This window comes from Dendropsophus ebraccatus, chromosome 2, assembly GCF_027789765.1.
Source record: "Dendropsophus ebraccatus isolate aDenEbr1 chromosome 2, aDenEbr1.pat, whole genome shotgun sequence".
In the NCBI taxonomy this organism is placed as follows: domain Eukaryota; kingdom Metazoa; phylum Chordata; class Amphibia; order Anura; family Hylidae; genus Dendropsophus; species Dendropsophus ebraccatus.
In genome coordinates this window covers 188,026,003-188,039,597 of record NC_091455.1, presented here as the reverse complement: position 1 = coordinate 188,039,597, position 13,595 = coordinate 188,026,003, and the positions used below count along the sequence as shown (strand labels likewise).

Here is a 13,595-nt window from a genome sequence, read left to right as displayed (position 1 = left end):
TGATATATAATTTGAAAAAATCAGCAATCCTGGTGTTCCCCCCCCCCCCCCCCCCGTTTACACGGTTCACCGTGAACATTAATGTTATATTCTAATAGAGCCAACAGTTCCACACGCTACAATGTGTAATATGTTTATTTATTTAAAATATTTTTATTTTTATAATGGGCAAGGAGGTATTTTAAACTTTACTGTGTGTGTGTGTGTGTGGGGGGGGGGTGTTATAAGGGCGTTTTTAATACTTTTAAAAACTTTCTTACTACACTTTTTTTACACTCTTATCTTATAGTATGACATGCAATCATTAAATTGCATATACTGATCTATGCTATGCCATAGCATAGCATAGATCTATGTTATCGACGATCTATGCATAGAGCCTGCCTGAGAGCAGTTTCCACCTATAGGACGATGATCCGACAGGACGGAGGTAAGTGACTTACCCCCGCCGGTCGGTACAAGTGATGCTGTGGGGGTCCCATCAGTGAGTGACAGGAGCTTATCCTGTCACTGACTACCTTAAATGCGGTGATTGCTATAGATCGTGGCGTATAAGGGGTTAATGACAGTCAGCTGCAGGATCGCAGCTGCCTGTCATTATGCTGGGAACCCTGGACACTGATGTGTGTGGTACCGCTCTCACTGCAGCGGTCCCACACACATCTGCAGCCCCTCACAGTCAGGAGAAGTCTGACCATTTTAAAAACCTGGCAGCTGGCTGGGGCAGGGAGGGGGCCATAATAAGAAACCACCTGGGACCCGCGTTGAGGGCATTTTCCTGATGACATCACGACATGGGGGAAAATTCTGACCCCGCTGATGGACAGCCCGCTCAGCCAATCAGTGACTGGAACGGTGTCCTGCCCCAGTCACTGAGTGGCTAAGCAGCCATTCCATCAACCGGGTGGCTACATGTGAAGCTTTAGAAATCCGGAAGCCTGGCACAGGTCCTGAAGCAAGGATCCGGCGCTGGAGAGGCAGGGAATAGGTGAGTAGTGATAGCTTATTATGTTCCTCTCCTACCTGTAATAAAATAGTCCCCAGCACCGGACTTCTCCTTTAAGGTTTTTTTCTGGTCTATTTACAAAATGGGTAATAAGGTGCAAAATGACAGAAAAAAAATGACAAGTACAGAACATGATGTTGAAGACAATCACCAGCTTCAATAACCACTTGCATGTGAACCGGTCAGCAACCGGCTGCAGTGTCACATGCTCAGTGCATTATTGTAGCTTCTCTGCCAAGGATGCCAAAGCAGTGGCAGCAGCAGTGTATTGTCAAGCAAGGTGAGGGTTGAGTATATGTTTTTAGGTTTTTTTTGCACCCCAGGTACTCCTCTGGTGTTGCCGGTGTCCTCCGCTGACTGTGACAGTGACAACCCACTCAGCCAATCATTGACAGGACAGCACCACGACCAGTGATTAGCTGAGCGGGATGTCACTCTCAAGACGAGTATTTCTTGGAAGTGGACGCCGGAGACACCAGAAGAGAAAACTGAGGAAGCGTGGATAGGTAAGGGCTCATGGGCATGGTGCCTGTACAACCCCTTTACTATGGAGCTGAATTGCTTCTCTTCACTGCTATACAGACACTGTTGGACTCCCTTAGAAGCATTGCTTCATACATATGGAGTGAGATGGGGCATGACTTTTTCTGTTACATTGTGTCTGTTTCTGATTCGAATTATATGGTACTGGAGTAACCCTCATGGAGCTTTATGGCAACTCATTACAACCTGTTACAAAGTCTGGCCCGGCAGAGCATGCAATCCATTTGCCGCCAGAAGTTTGAGTATCTATGGGTACAACCAGAATAGGTCAGTAAGACACACGACCCCAATTGGATCACAATGTGAGTGGTGCACAACAGGTTGTGCGCAGGTGTGGTTGTCTCCATGGATACCTAAACTTCAGTCAACAAATGGAAAGTGTAAAGGTGGATTAAATACCTATATTTTGGGGTTCCTAGCCAAACTATGATAAGGCTCTTTCTTTTTGGATTTTGCAAAATGTACAGAGCCAATTTAAAACCTGATAATAGGGAGCTTGGTCCCTTTCTTCTGTGCAATGGTCCCAGAAGTTGGAACTCCACCAGTCCTAGGTTTATAGGATATCTTATAAGACATTGCATCCCGTACACGTGTAAGGTGTGAAATGTTGGCTTCCCACCACTGAATGCCACATATATCGAGCTTGTCATACTTAACCAAGTGTTAACACTTCTGTTTTTTTAGATACATAATTGAGTTCAGAGATGCACGAGCTTGTATATATATTAATGTCTAATAGGCAGTTTACTTGCTGTTTTAAACATTTTCTTGGCAAGCTATCACAATTCGCAGAGATTACACCGGAATGTAAGCAATTTAAACATAGAACAATTAGAGCTGGAACCTGGCTGCCCTTTGCTGATAACAAACCTCACTGTTTGGAGGATTTTAATTTTTAATAAACTACAACAGTGCAGCTTCTTCCTAAGTGATAGAGATACGGTATAAAGCGGCTAATTAATTATCGTGCAGTAAAAAGAGAATATATTATACACTTCTTAAAAAAAAAAAAATTAAAGGAACACTTAAATCCGACATTGGATCTCAATAAACAATCAATTCAAGGTGAAAATCTTTACTGATATAAATTATGTAACCTTTTCAGAACAAAATTATGTATCAAGAGTTAATGGAAACCATGGTCAACGTCAACCAATTGAGGACCCTTTTGGCTCCCTCCCCTTCAATTCCACATCAAAGGCCTCTCTGCAAGCCAGTCAGTACCCTGCTTTGTAATGGCACGGGGCAACAACCCAAAACAGCTCTCTACAGATGCATAACATTATATTTGAGCAGAGATTTTGGCCTGGCTTTTAAAATCCATAGTCATGTTCAAAGGCCCTTGAGTCAAACATTGACTTGCAGGATTGACATCTTAATTAGGCTATGTTCACACAACGTGAGATACCGGCCGTTCCGTGACCCCGGCAGTACCGTCCGGATGATCTTTTGCCCGCAGGGTTCTGATGCAGGTGCAGATTTGGTGCAGGTGCAGATTTGCTCCTTCTACCTTTTGTACGCCAGCCATATCCCCGATGGGCAGACCGGGGGGGGAGGATGTTGTGTTGGGTTTGTCAAGGCAGGGATGAGGTGAGGCCTTCTCCCGTGCCTAATTTACCGTGATTTATGCCCTGTTCACAGACATAGAAACATAGAAGATTGTCAGCAGAAAAAGACCACTGGGTCCATCTAGTCTGCCCTTTTAGTATTTTCTTTCTTATTATCTTAGGATAGATATATGTCTATCCCAGGCGTGTTTAAATTCTGTTATTGTAGATTTACCAACCACCTCTGCTGGAAGTTTGTTCCAGGTATCTACTACTCTTTCAGTAAAATGATATTTTCTCACATTGCTTCTGATCTTTCCCCCAACTAACCTCTCACTGTGTCCTCTTGTTCTTGAGCTCAGTTTTTTACTAAAAACACTTCCCTCCTGAACCTTATTTAGTCCTTAAACATACTTAAAGGTTTCAATCATGTCCCCCCTTTCCCTTCTTTCCTTCAGACTATACAGATTCAAATCTTTAAGTTTTTCCTGATATGGTTTATGCCTCACACCCTCCACCACTTTGTAGCCCGTCTTTGGACCCGTTCAATTTTATCAATGTCCTTTTTTAGATGAGGTCTCCAGAACTGGACACAGTATTCCAGATGTGGCCTCACCAGAGCTCTATACAGCGGGATCACAATGTCCTTCTTCCTACTGGTTATACCTCCAGCTATACACCCCAGCATACGATTAGCTTTCCCCACCGCCTGGTTGCACTGGTGACTCATTTTAAGGCTGTCTGATATCACTACCCCTAAATCCTTCTCTTCTGAAGTCTTTTTCAACACAGTACTGCCGATGTGATACTAGGATAGAGGATTCCTACTCCCCAAGTGCATTATTTTACATTTGGAAACGTTGAACTTCAATTTCCACTGTTTGGACCACTTATCTAGCAAAGCTAAATCGTTTTCCATATTACTGACACCTCCAGGAATATCAACCCAATTGCACACTTTTGTGTAGTCAGCAAACAGACAAACTTTACCTACCAACCCATTTTCCTATGTCACTTACAAACATATTAAAAAGAATAGGACCCAGAACAGACCCTTGTGGCACACCACTTGTGACCAGTCTCTGCTCGGAATACGCACCATTAACAACAACCCTCTGATATCCATCCTTCAGCCAACCACAAATCCACTGAACTATCCAGGGATTAAGTCCAATTTTCTCCAACTTCTCTATCAGCTCTTTATGGGGAACTGTATCAAAAGCTTTGCTGAAGTCCAGATAGGCAATATCCACAGCACCACCTTCATCCAGCATTTTTGTGGCATAATCAAAGAAATCAATGAGATTAGTCTGACATGATCGGCCCTCAGTAAAGCCATGCTGGTTTGGATCCATCAAATTGTTGATTCTTAGGTGATCCATTATCTTCTTTTTTAGAAGTATGACAGGTCAGGCAGTTTTTCATAAATGTGTGTATATACTGTGTATAGTGTGTGCAGAGCGATGGTCAGTAACCAACACAACAACCTGTTAACAATGGGAGATGGGGTGGGAATACCCCTTTAAGGACAAGCTGAATGTTACAGTAGCTATTTTATTGAAGATTTGTCTGCGGCAGGCAGCAGGACTCCAGACTTTTTGCCAGATTTTAGTCTTTATGTTGGGGATTTTGCATTTAATTCAGGCATTCAATAAGTAATAACTATGTTCTTATGCATTCCTATTCTACAGCCTATAAAATCCTAGCTGAATACTTTTCATATAAATAGGTAAAATATAATGGTAAGCGTGTGGGGGTATTCTAGAAATACCTAATGGTTTTCTGAAGGAACACTCTGTATACAAATGGCGCTTTATCTGCCTATTGATAGAACCCTCTAGAAATAGTCGTGTGTTTGTGATGACAATAATTTGGCATGTGAGATTTAAGTTATAAAGCCATTACGGGTTCCTTATTAGGCTATAAATAGCATTCCTGTTTCCTCTATCTAACACTTTACAATGATTATGCCGCTTGCAGAGAAAATGACGAGTTGTTGCAGAGCGATTCTATTTTCCGAGCAGAGACCGGTATTTTATATTAATACTAGGTACCGTTGTGCAGCCAGCATGCCGAACTGGCTCAATGTGTACTGCGCAACATCGCGTCTTGATAATAGGTTTACAGTGCATGACCTCAATGTGTGTCCTTTTATCCTTCCACCCCAAACTGCAATTCCTACAACTAATACAGGACCTCCTGTACCCTTGTGTTCAGCATTGAAATATTTAACTATGAAAACTTTGTTTTTTAATGTCTCCAAGCCGAGGAAATTTCAATCAGGTATTGCTTGTGGTTTTGAATGACATTATGTAATACTTTGTCAGTAGCTGCTTGTATAAAGCTAAAGTCACACTGTTGAAGGCATGACTGTATAGGCTTCCATCTTAAAAAAAAATAAAAAATGGGGGATGGTATACTCTTTTTTACTTTCTACTGCTCTATGAAATAGACCCTACGCCATACAGCAAATAGCCGGAAACCCCAATGTAAACCACATGATTGGAGGCCAGAATTACATTGCTTTATGGTCCTATTACACGGGCTGATGGTGGCCCGATTAATATTGTCCTTCTTGTAAGACCCATGTGACCCCAATGTGCACACATGGTAAGTACCTTCTACTTCTCCCTTTCTACCTCCAGTGCAGTGGTGTGTGGTAAGACCTTCTTCACACTTGTGTTGCTTGGTGGCGCTTGTTTTGGGGGGCCCTTGGGGTTTGGTCCTGTGACAGAGGGGTTTCAGGGCCATTCTGTGGCCTCCCTTCCCTGCTTGCGCTTGCTTTGCGGGGTTGGCGGTTGCTGACCGACACAGTGTTGGTTTAGTGTAGGGACTCAAGTGATCCAGGGGACCTGCACGTGGTACATGAGGCAATATGGTTTGATCAAATAATATGCCAACATCCTGGCGTTGGTTTTTAATGTAGCCGAGAGGCATTAGTGTCAGCCATAAGTGTGAGGTGCAGCAGCTCCTTTCTCTCCGTAGAATACTGTAAAGGAGCGCCAATCTGGCAGACCGGCGCTTGTTTACTGGGCCTATTACATGGCCCCATAATTGTTTGGCAAGGGCTGCACGGACATTGTTACCGATGTTCTTGAAGCCCTTGGTATACATCACCTATCCACGCTCCAGGACTCCTCTTGTGGTCTGCTTCTTCCCGGGACCTGCGCGCTGCAGCTTCAGAGTGGCTTGTCTGAGCTGACAGGCCGCTCAGCCAATAACAGGCTGCTTTGAAACTGCAGCGCACAGGACTCGGGAAGAAGCAGACCACAGGAGGAACACTGGAGCATGGATAGGAAATGTCTACTGTTTGCAGAATCGTCAGCCGCCGGCTGCACATCGCTATTACACGTAGCAATGGGCGGTCGGCAGCCAATGATTTTAGGTTTGGGCCTAAAGCAACGATCAGCCTATAATTGTTTCATCGGCTGATCGTTGTCTATATTACTCTGAGCGATAATTGGTTGAAATTAACCAAGTCAGCCGATTATCTTAATAGGGGCCCTTAGACTTTGGTCTGTAATACATATTTACGTAGTGGATAAGGTTGAAAAGACAAGAATCAGTCGAGTCCAGGTTGTTCCAGAAGAAGGCAAAAAACTCTTAATAGGATTATTCGGAGAGCAAAAAAGGTCCTACCTTTTCTGTTGTCTGCCGCTTCACCTCTGTCCGCGCAAGTAACTTCCACAGACGAGATCGGGGACGGGAGCATGTGTAGGGGGCTTCAGGCATTTCTTGCAGGAAAAATCCCGTTAGCGCACAATAGCCAATAGCTGCCTGATGTTGCAGCGAAATTGGTAACATCTGGAGGCTATTGATGACTGTCTGCAACATGCTCCCCCTCCTTGTCTGCAGAAGTATCAGCACAGATTGGCAGACAGGAATTGGAGCTCCAGAGAGCAGAAGAGGTAGAACCTACCATACTAGGGAACATTTCCTTCCTGACTCTAGATATGACAATCAGAATAAATACCCAAATCAACTACCTTCATCCAGAATCTAGCCACTGTAACGTGTAATATTATATTTTAGAAGAAAAGGAATATAGGCCCTTGATAAACTTGTTCACTGGCTCAACCACCACAACATTGTGCAAAGAGCCTACTTGATACCATGGGCTTAGTTATTCTCAGAGGACTTGGGTGGAGTGTTGTGGGTGCTTTATTACTTAGGCCTCCAGCACACATTCGTGTCAGTTTTTATTGTCAGGAAATACTGATCAGTAATTGTTTTAAGAAACTATATTATTTCCTTACAGTAAAAACAGAAAAGAAATAAAAAAAATAAGCTTCTCCTCTCCCTTCCTGCTCTGCGAGCACATGAGTGACATTGTGCTGGGGGAGTGCGGCCTCTTGTGGCCGGAGATGTAATGCTGCTTCCAGCCACAAGAGTGACTGACAGAATGGGGAGCCAATGGCTCCTCACCCTGTTAATATAAGCACTAAATTTAACATACAGTTAAAAGGCCTATTACAGCACCTGGCTGTACTTGCCCTGATGCTGACAAGGGCCCGTGGTGCCTGGCAAGGTATCTGGAATCCTGTCCATTTTCTGGATGTTCATCTGAAGCTGTCCAGAGAAAAAATAGTACAGTATCTATAATTTCCTGACCTATTTTCCAGAATGGATACCCTTCAGGAAAAAGCATATTTAGGAGATTTATCACATTTTTATGTAAGAATATTAATCTTCAGCCATGATGAAAATTTTCCCTTTATCCGTCGATCATACATGGATCAATTATCATAAGGGGCGGAATCATTCATCTAACAGTATAGCCTTTTGTACATGGACTTCAAGGCTTATAATATTCCAATCTTGGATCCTGTTTGCAGTGGGTCAGGATATTGGCTTCTGCACAGTCTGTCATTTTGTGATGCGTGGTGTGGAATAAAATTTCCTCTCCATAATGCATGCGCTCATTGTCTTCTTTTGAACTTAGTCATTTTGTGGAAAATCTTTCATAGCATTCTCTATTCATTTATATCAAAGTGTGTCTCGCCGCCGCCATTCTTTACAATGCCGCTTCACTTGATGTGGCGTTTTGTGGTTTGGTTTGTGATCACGTTGGCTTTTTTTCCATCTCTTTTGATTTCTCCTAATCACCCCAACACGGACCTCCTTCTCCTGCGAATATCTGATTTTGTGTGGCTACAGCCATCATGACAAATCCTAACCTGAATGCTGTTTCCATAGTAACATAGGTGTGTGTGCATACATTTTGTATTATTCTGTTTATTTTGTTATTCTGGCCAAGTGTCTGTCAAAGGACGGATATGCATACAAAGGGTGTCATTAAATCCAGGGCAAAATATGGAATCAACTGCATTATAACATATTATTATTATAATTATTATTATTTTCTATATATTTTACTCTTTTCTATCCTTTTCTATTGATGCAGTGTGTCAGGATCAGCTGTGGTGTTCCAAGTCAGCTCTGGTGTCCAGAATATAACCACAGAAGATGTGACCAGTGCAGCAGGTACGTCACCTCTGGTTTATTTCACAAAAAATAATGGCCGCCATACCGTATAATTACCATATGTAAATTACTTACCGCTACAGGGAGGAATTAATGTCTGTACTCCAGGTTATAAACAAGATTACTTTTCCTTGTGAAAGGGTCAAACTGATCTGACTCATTTTTTTGCAGTGAGAGGTGTGATATGGTAACATTAAAATATAAAATTAGTCATACTCACCTGCCCCAGTCCCCTGCATGTACCGTTCCAATGCTCTTGTTCCTCACCACTTACCACTGCTTTTTGGTTCCTGTGACACACAACCACAAAGGGGTTATCCAGGAATAGAAAAAACACTGCTACTTTCTTACAAAAACAGTGCTACCCCTGTCCTTAGGTTATGTGTGGTATTATAATTCATACTTTATTATACAGACATAAGAAGTAAAAGTCGTATGTAATATTTTGAAAATCCCAGTAAGGCGTCACTCTGGGTATTGAATGGTCCACTTAATAATGGAGTCTTGACTTATATGTTTTTTTCTAATCATTGATTTTTTCATGATTTCATATAAGAATTTGAAGTATATAGGGCTGGTGTTTGCTTTGATTGGATTGCTTTTTTTTTTGGTTTATTGGTCTCCAAAAGGTCACACTCTCTCCATTTGACAAATATATATATATATATATATATATATATATGTATATAAATAAAATTTTTAAGTTCAATCTTAATTTTAGAGTTTTAAATGTGATCCCAATATATGTATTTCTTTGTGGATGTTTCAATTAAATGATATTTTCCTCTATGTACCCCTTGGCTTTTCAATAAACACATATACGGGGGGGGGGGGGGGGAGGAAACTTCATTATGGTTATAGATTGTCTTAGAGGAACTAGTACAAGATCTGGAATAGCCTAATGAATGAATGATGCTAACTGAAGTAGTGGAGTTAATAATATTGTATAAAATACTGAGTCATGTGTATTAAGCAGTATGTCTGTAAAGTAGCCCTTCTTTAGAAGGAAGAGAGTTCTCTGGTGCCACCTTGGAGGTGCCATTCAATGCTATGCCCTTGAATCGGGACTATCAGGGGGCTAGCGGAAACTAACCTGCCCCTAATGCGCACGGGGTGCCGAGGAGGAAAATAAGTCTCTTACTTTCCCTCTCTGCGTCATTCCTGTGCCGTTAGCAGTTTTATCCTTAGTCCAGAGCACCATTAGGAGCACTATCCCGATAGCGCCGACCCACTCCCTCTAATGATAATCAAGCAAGTGAGTCGAATCTACACTATGGGGGTGGGGCAGTATGCCTAACGGTGCTTCGGACTGAGGATTAAACTGCTAACAGCACGGAAATGGTTCCAAGATGGAAAATAAAACACTTACCTTGCTCCTCTCTTCCCCGTGCGCAATAGGGGGCTATCAGCAGGTTAGCTGAATCTAGTTTACCTTTAAAGAGCCTTAAAACATTACAGGGTATTATAAGTTAAACCAGAATCTTCTCAAGATGGAAGAGTGGCTGTTTGGGGATTCTTGCCTCTTATTCATACAGATCATGGTGCTGGCCTACTAGGTGAGCGGTCTTCATTGCCAGACTAAAGTCCTTGAAGAGAACTCCAAACTGGTGTGTGAAGTCTTATCAGCACTCCATTAGTTTCGTGGGAAACAATTTGCAACAAATGAAGTGAGCTGTCTGCCAACCATGCAAGTCATTGATCTCCCGTCTCTTCACGTGTCTACTTTGGGTAGGGCCATAGTATCTCTGAAATGAACCAAGTTAGGCTTCATCCACACATCTATAATTAGAGGGCAAGTAGGGGCTGTGGAACAGTGCACACAACCATGAATGCCACAGTCTGTGCCTTTGTCCAGAGCCTGGCTCTATACAGTTTATCTCCTTTACAAGTGTCTGTGAATGTGGGTGGGGCTGCCTACATTCACCGACCATATATTACGGTCTTGCACATGTGCAGATGAGGCCTTGCGGTTAAACAGAAAGTTTGAAGTAGGTTAACGGGGGAAAAAAAAGAGAAAAAGGAAAAAAAAAACTGCCTGACATCTTTTTTTACAATCTAATAACAATACTTCAACACCAGATGTTCTATGGGATGCTTTAAAAGCTTTTATTAGGGAGATATTTTTTAAAGGATCAATAATAGAGCGGAGAGCGGAGGAGAAGGCATTGATACGATCATGCAAAGGAAAAATCACAGTGGAGGAAAGAAGATATATTAATAACACCTTGGTAGAAACAGAGGAAAGCTGCACAAGTAGAATGCAAAGAAGCATTAAACTCGACGAGCGAGACGGCCAATGTTTTATGCAGCGAAACAAATTTATTCGGATAGTAGTAAATTGAGCAACTTCTTAACTGGAATTATTGAGAAATAGCAAACCCCGAAATTTATTTTAGGAAAAAGAAACATGTTGTTCACTCCCAGGATCTTATGGTTTCACAGTTTTAACAATTCTATAGGGATTTGTATCGTTTTCGTGTCGGAGCTAATTACCAGCATGAATTGCAAGTCTATCTAGTGAGGACACATTTTCCCAAAATTAAAGACATATTTAAAAGTCAATTGGATGCTCAATTAGGTATAGTAGAAATAAGTAAATGTTTTAAAGGGTTATCTGGGCTTAGATAACAGCACCACCCTTGTCTTTAGTTTGGGTGAGGTATTGCAGTTCATTTCTATTGAAGTTAATAGATCTGTTTTTGGTGGTGGTGCTGTTTTTGCAAGAAACTAGCTGTGCTTTTTCTAATCCTGGAGAACCTTTCTAATCTCCTGAATGGGATGGGATACCTATTGAGATGTACAAAGAATATAGAGCCCCTCTGTTGGTCCAGATATTGAACATGTTAAAGGGTTTGTACGGGGACAGGGAGATTGCTCGTGCCCTCATGTCCAGCTGCATGATGTCACAGATGTTGTGTCGGCATTGTGCAGCTATCAGCTATCATTCATCACTAATGTTGAGTGGACTTGCCAAACTGTTTGGGTTTGACATCGTACTCCAAACCCAAACGCTCTGCATTTGACTTCCTGCGGCTGTAAAAGTTGGATGCTGCCCTAGGGCTGCCAGTAAAACATGTGTACAGCTTATGGCTGCATCCATGTTTTCCAGGACTCCCTAGGGAGCCATCCATCCTTTCCAGCTGCCAAGTCAAATGCTGAGCGTTTGGGTTTGGAAAACGTTACCAAACCCAAACAGTTTGGCAAGTCCACTCAACACTAGTCATCACTTGTGGAAAATACTCCTACTCCCTCTCATCTTGGACTGTATACTTCTAAGACGTGGAAACACAGTAGGTGAGGGCCAAGTTCACAACCCCTTTAAATTATGCACAAAAAAAAGGATAGACTTCTAGAGTCAATGGCATAGACACTGATCATATTAATGTAAAAAGGGATAAGGCATCAATTTTTTCAGTGATCAATTTCTCTGTTTAATTCTGATTCCTAGCTAAAGCTTCCTCTTTTATGGCTGCCGTAATAAACATAATCAATAGAGATGAGTGAACCTGGAGCATGCTCGAGTCCATCCGAACCCGAACTTTCAGCATTTGATTAGTGGTGGCTGCTGAACTTGGATAAAGCCCTAAGGCTAAGGCTATGTGGGAATCATGGATATAGTCATTGGCTGTATCCATGTTTTCCAGACAACCTTACAGCTTTATCCAAGTTCAGCAGCCCCAGCTAATCAAAAACCGAACGTTTGGGTTCGGATCGACTCGAACCCGAACCCGGTTCGCTCATCTATAACTATAACTACAACTATAAAGTATGCATTTCAAGGAAAGGATCTTTTTGGACTTGGAGGTGGGGTTACTACCTCTGTAAACCTAGTGTTCTGTGTATATGAAGGATTTTTAGGAATCTCTGGTTGTATTTTTTTGGATTAAAGAGATAGTCTAGATTTTAAATTATTTTTCCTTGTGCAGTTAAGTGGGCCATTGGGTGTACTGAGTTCGGGCTAAAAAGGGTTAATGTTGCATTAACTTTCATACAGACGTATTACTAAGAAAAAAAGATACTTAGATGCAGATGGCTACTTTGATATATTTCACTCCTCCATAGCACACAATAGAGTAAATTGACTCTGAATGGCATCTTGACTTGTTTCGCTAAAATGCCCATTGTGCATTGTGCGTGGGGCAGTGTCATCTCAGCTTCACTTTTGTGGAGATTTCCTTTACTTTTCAAAATTCCATGGTATCTCCCTAGAAACCACCAGCGGTGCAGATGCCGGAGCATCCGCTGTATGGCTAATTTCCATGTCAATGCCTTAGAATTTAGTGTGTTTACATGCAAATTAGCATTTATGTCCCGGTATTGATATAGCACCAGCATATCACTGTATACAGGTTGTATTTGCTCCCGTCAGTCCTTTTCCTCAGTGGGGCTTGCATTCTTATCAATACGCTCCACAAACCCTTCACTACTATAGTGCAGCAGCTCCCTAGAGGAGCATTGTGATCTGGCATTGTCACATTCTAGCTCTGGCGTTTGTTGGTATGCGATGGCCCTAACATATTTTGGCTGCTTCATAGCAACCAGGGTCTATGAAAAAAACAAATCTTGAAATTGGAAGGCCTACTGAGTGACAAAATTGGCTTTTGTTGGAGGTTACCTGGTGAAGAAATATCCAGAAAGAAAAGATAAATTCTAGAATTATGGCAGTGATTATATGGTTTTATTGGCTTTTTGCTTTGCTTACTTATAGATTGTTTGTACAGTTTAAGAAATTACCTATTACTATGTGGAAACAGCTGGAAATGCAATTTTTATGGATTTATTTTTGTTGCATCTTGTGTCTTAGGCTAGGTTCACATTGCGTTTTTGCAATCCGTTTCTTTCATCCGTTTTTTGCAAAGAACGGATAAAAAAACGGGTGCATTTGTGTGCATCCGTTTTGATCCATTTTTCCATAGACTTCCATTGTAAAAAAAAAAAGATCAAAATGCATCCGTTTTTTTTAACGGACACAAAAGTAGTGTCAGCTACTTTTTTTTGTCCGTCAAAAAAAACGG

The 13,595-nt window shown here is 41.8% G+C and overlaps 1 protein-coding gene across 3 annotated transcripts in view; it reads left to right on the top strand.

Moving 5' to 3' along the window:
- PTPRN2 (protein tyrosine phosphatase receptor type N2) overlaps positions 1-13,595 on the top strand; it is a 742,556-nt gene that overhangs the window by 289,842 nt on the left and 439,119 nt on the right. For all 3 annotated transcript variants that reach the window (XM_069958896.1, XM_069958895.1, XM_069958898.1), the window contains exon 11: positions 8,501-8,580. In XM_069958896.1, coding sequence (XP_069814997.1) covers positions 8,501-8,580 — 80 coding nt within the window. The remainder of the gene's footprint in view (positions 1-8,500; positions 8,581-13,595) is intronic.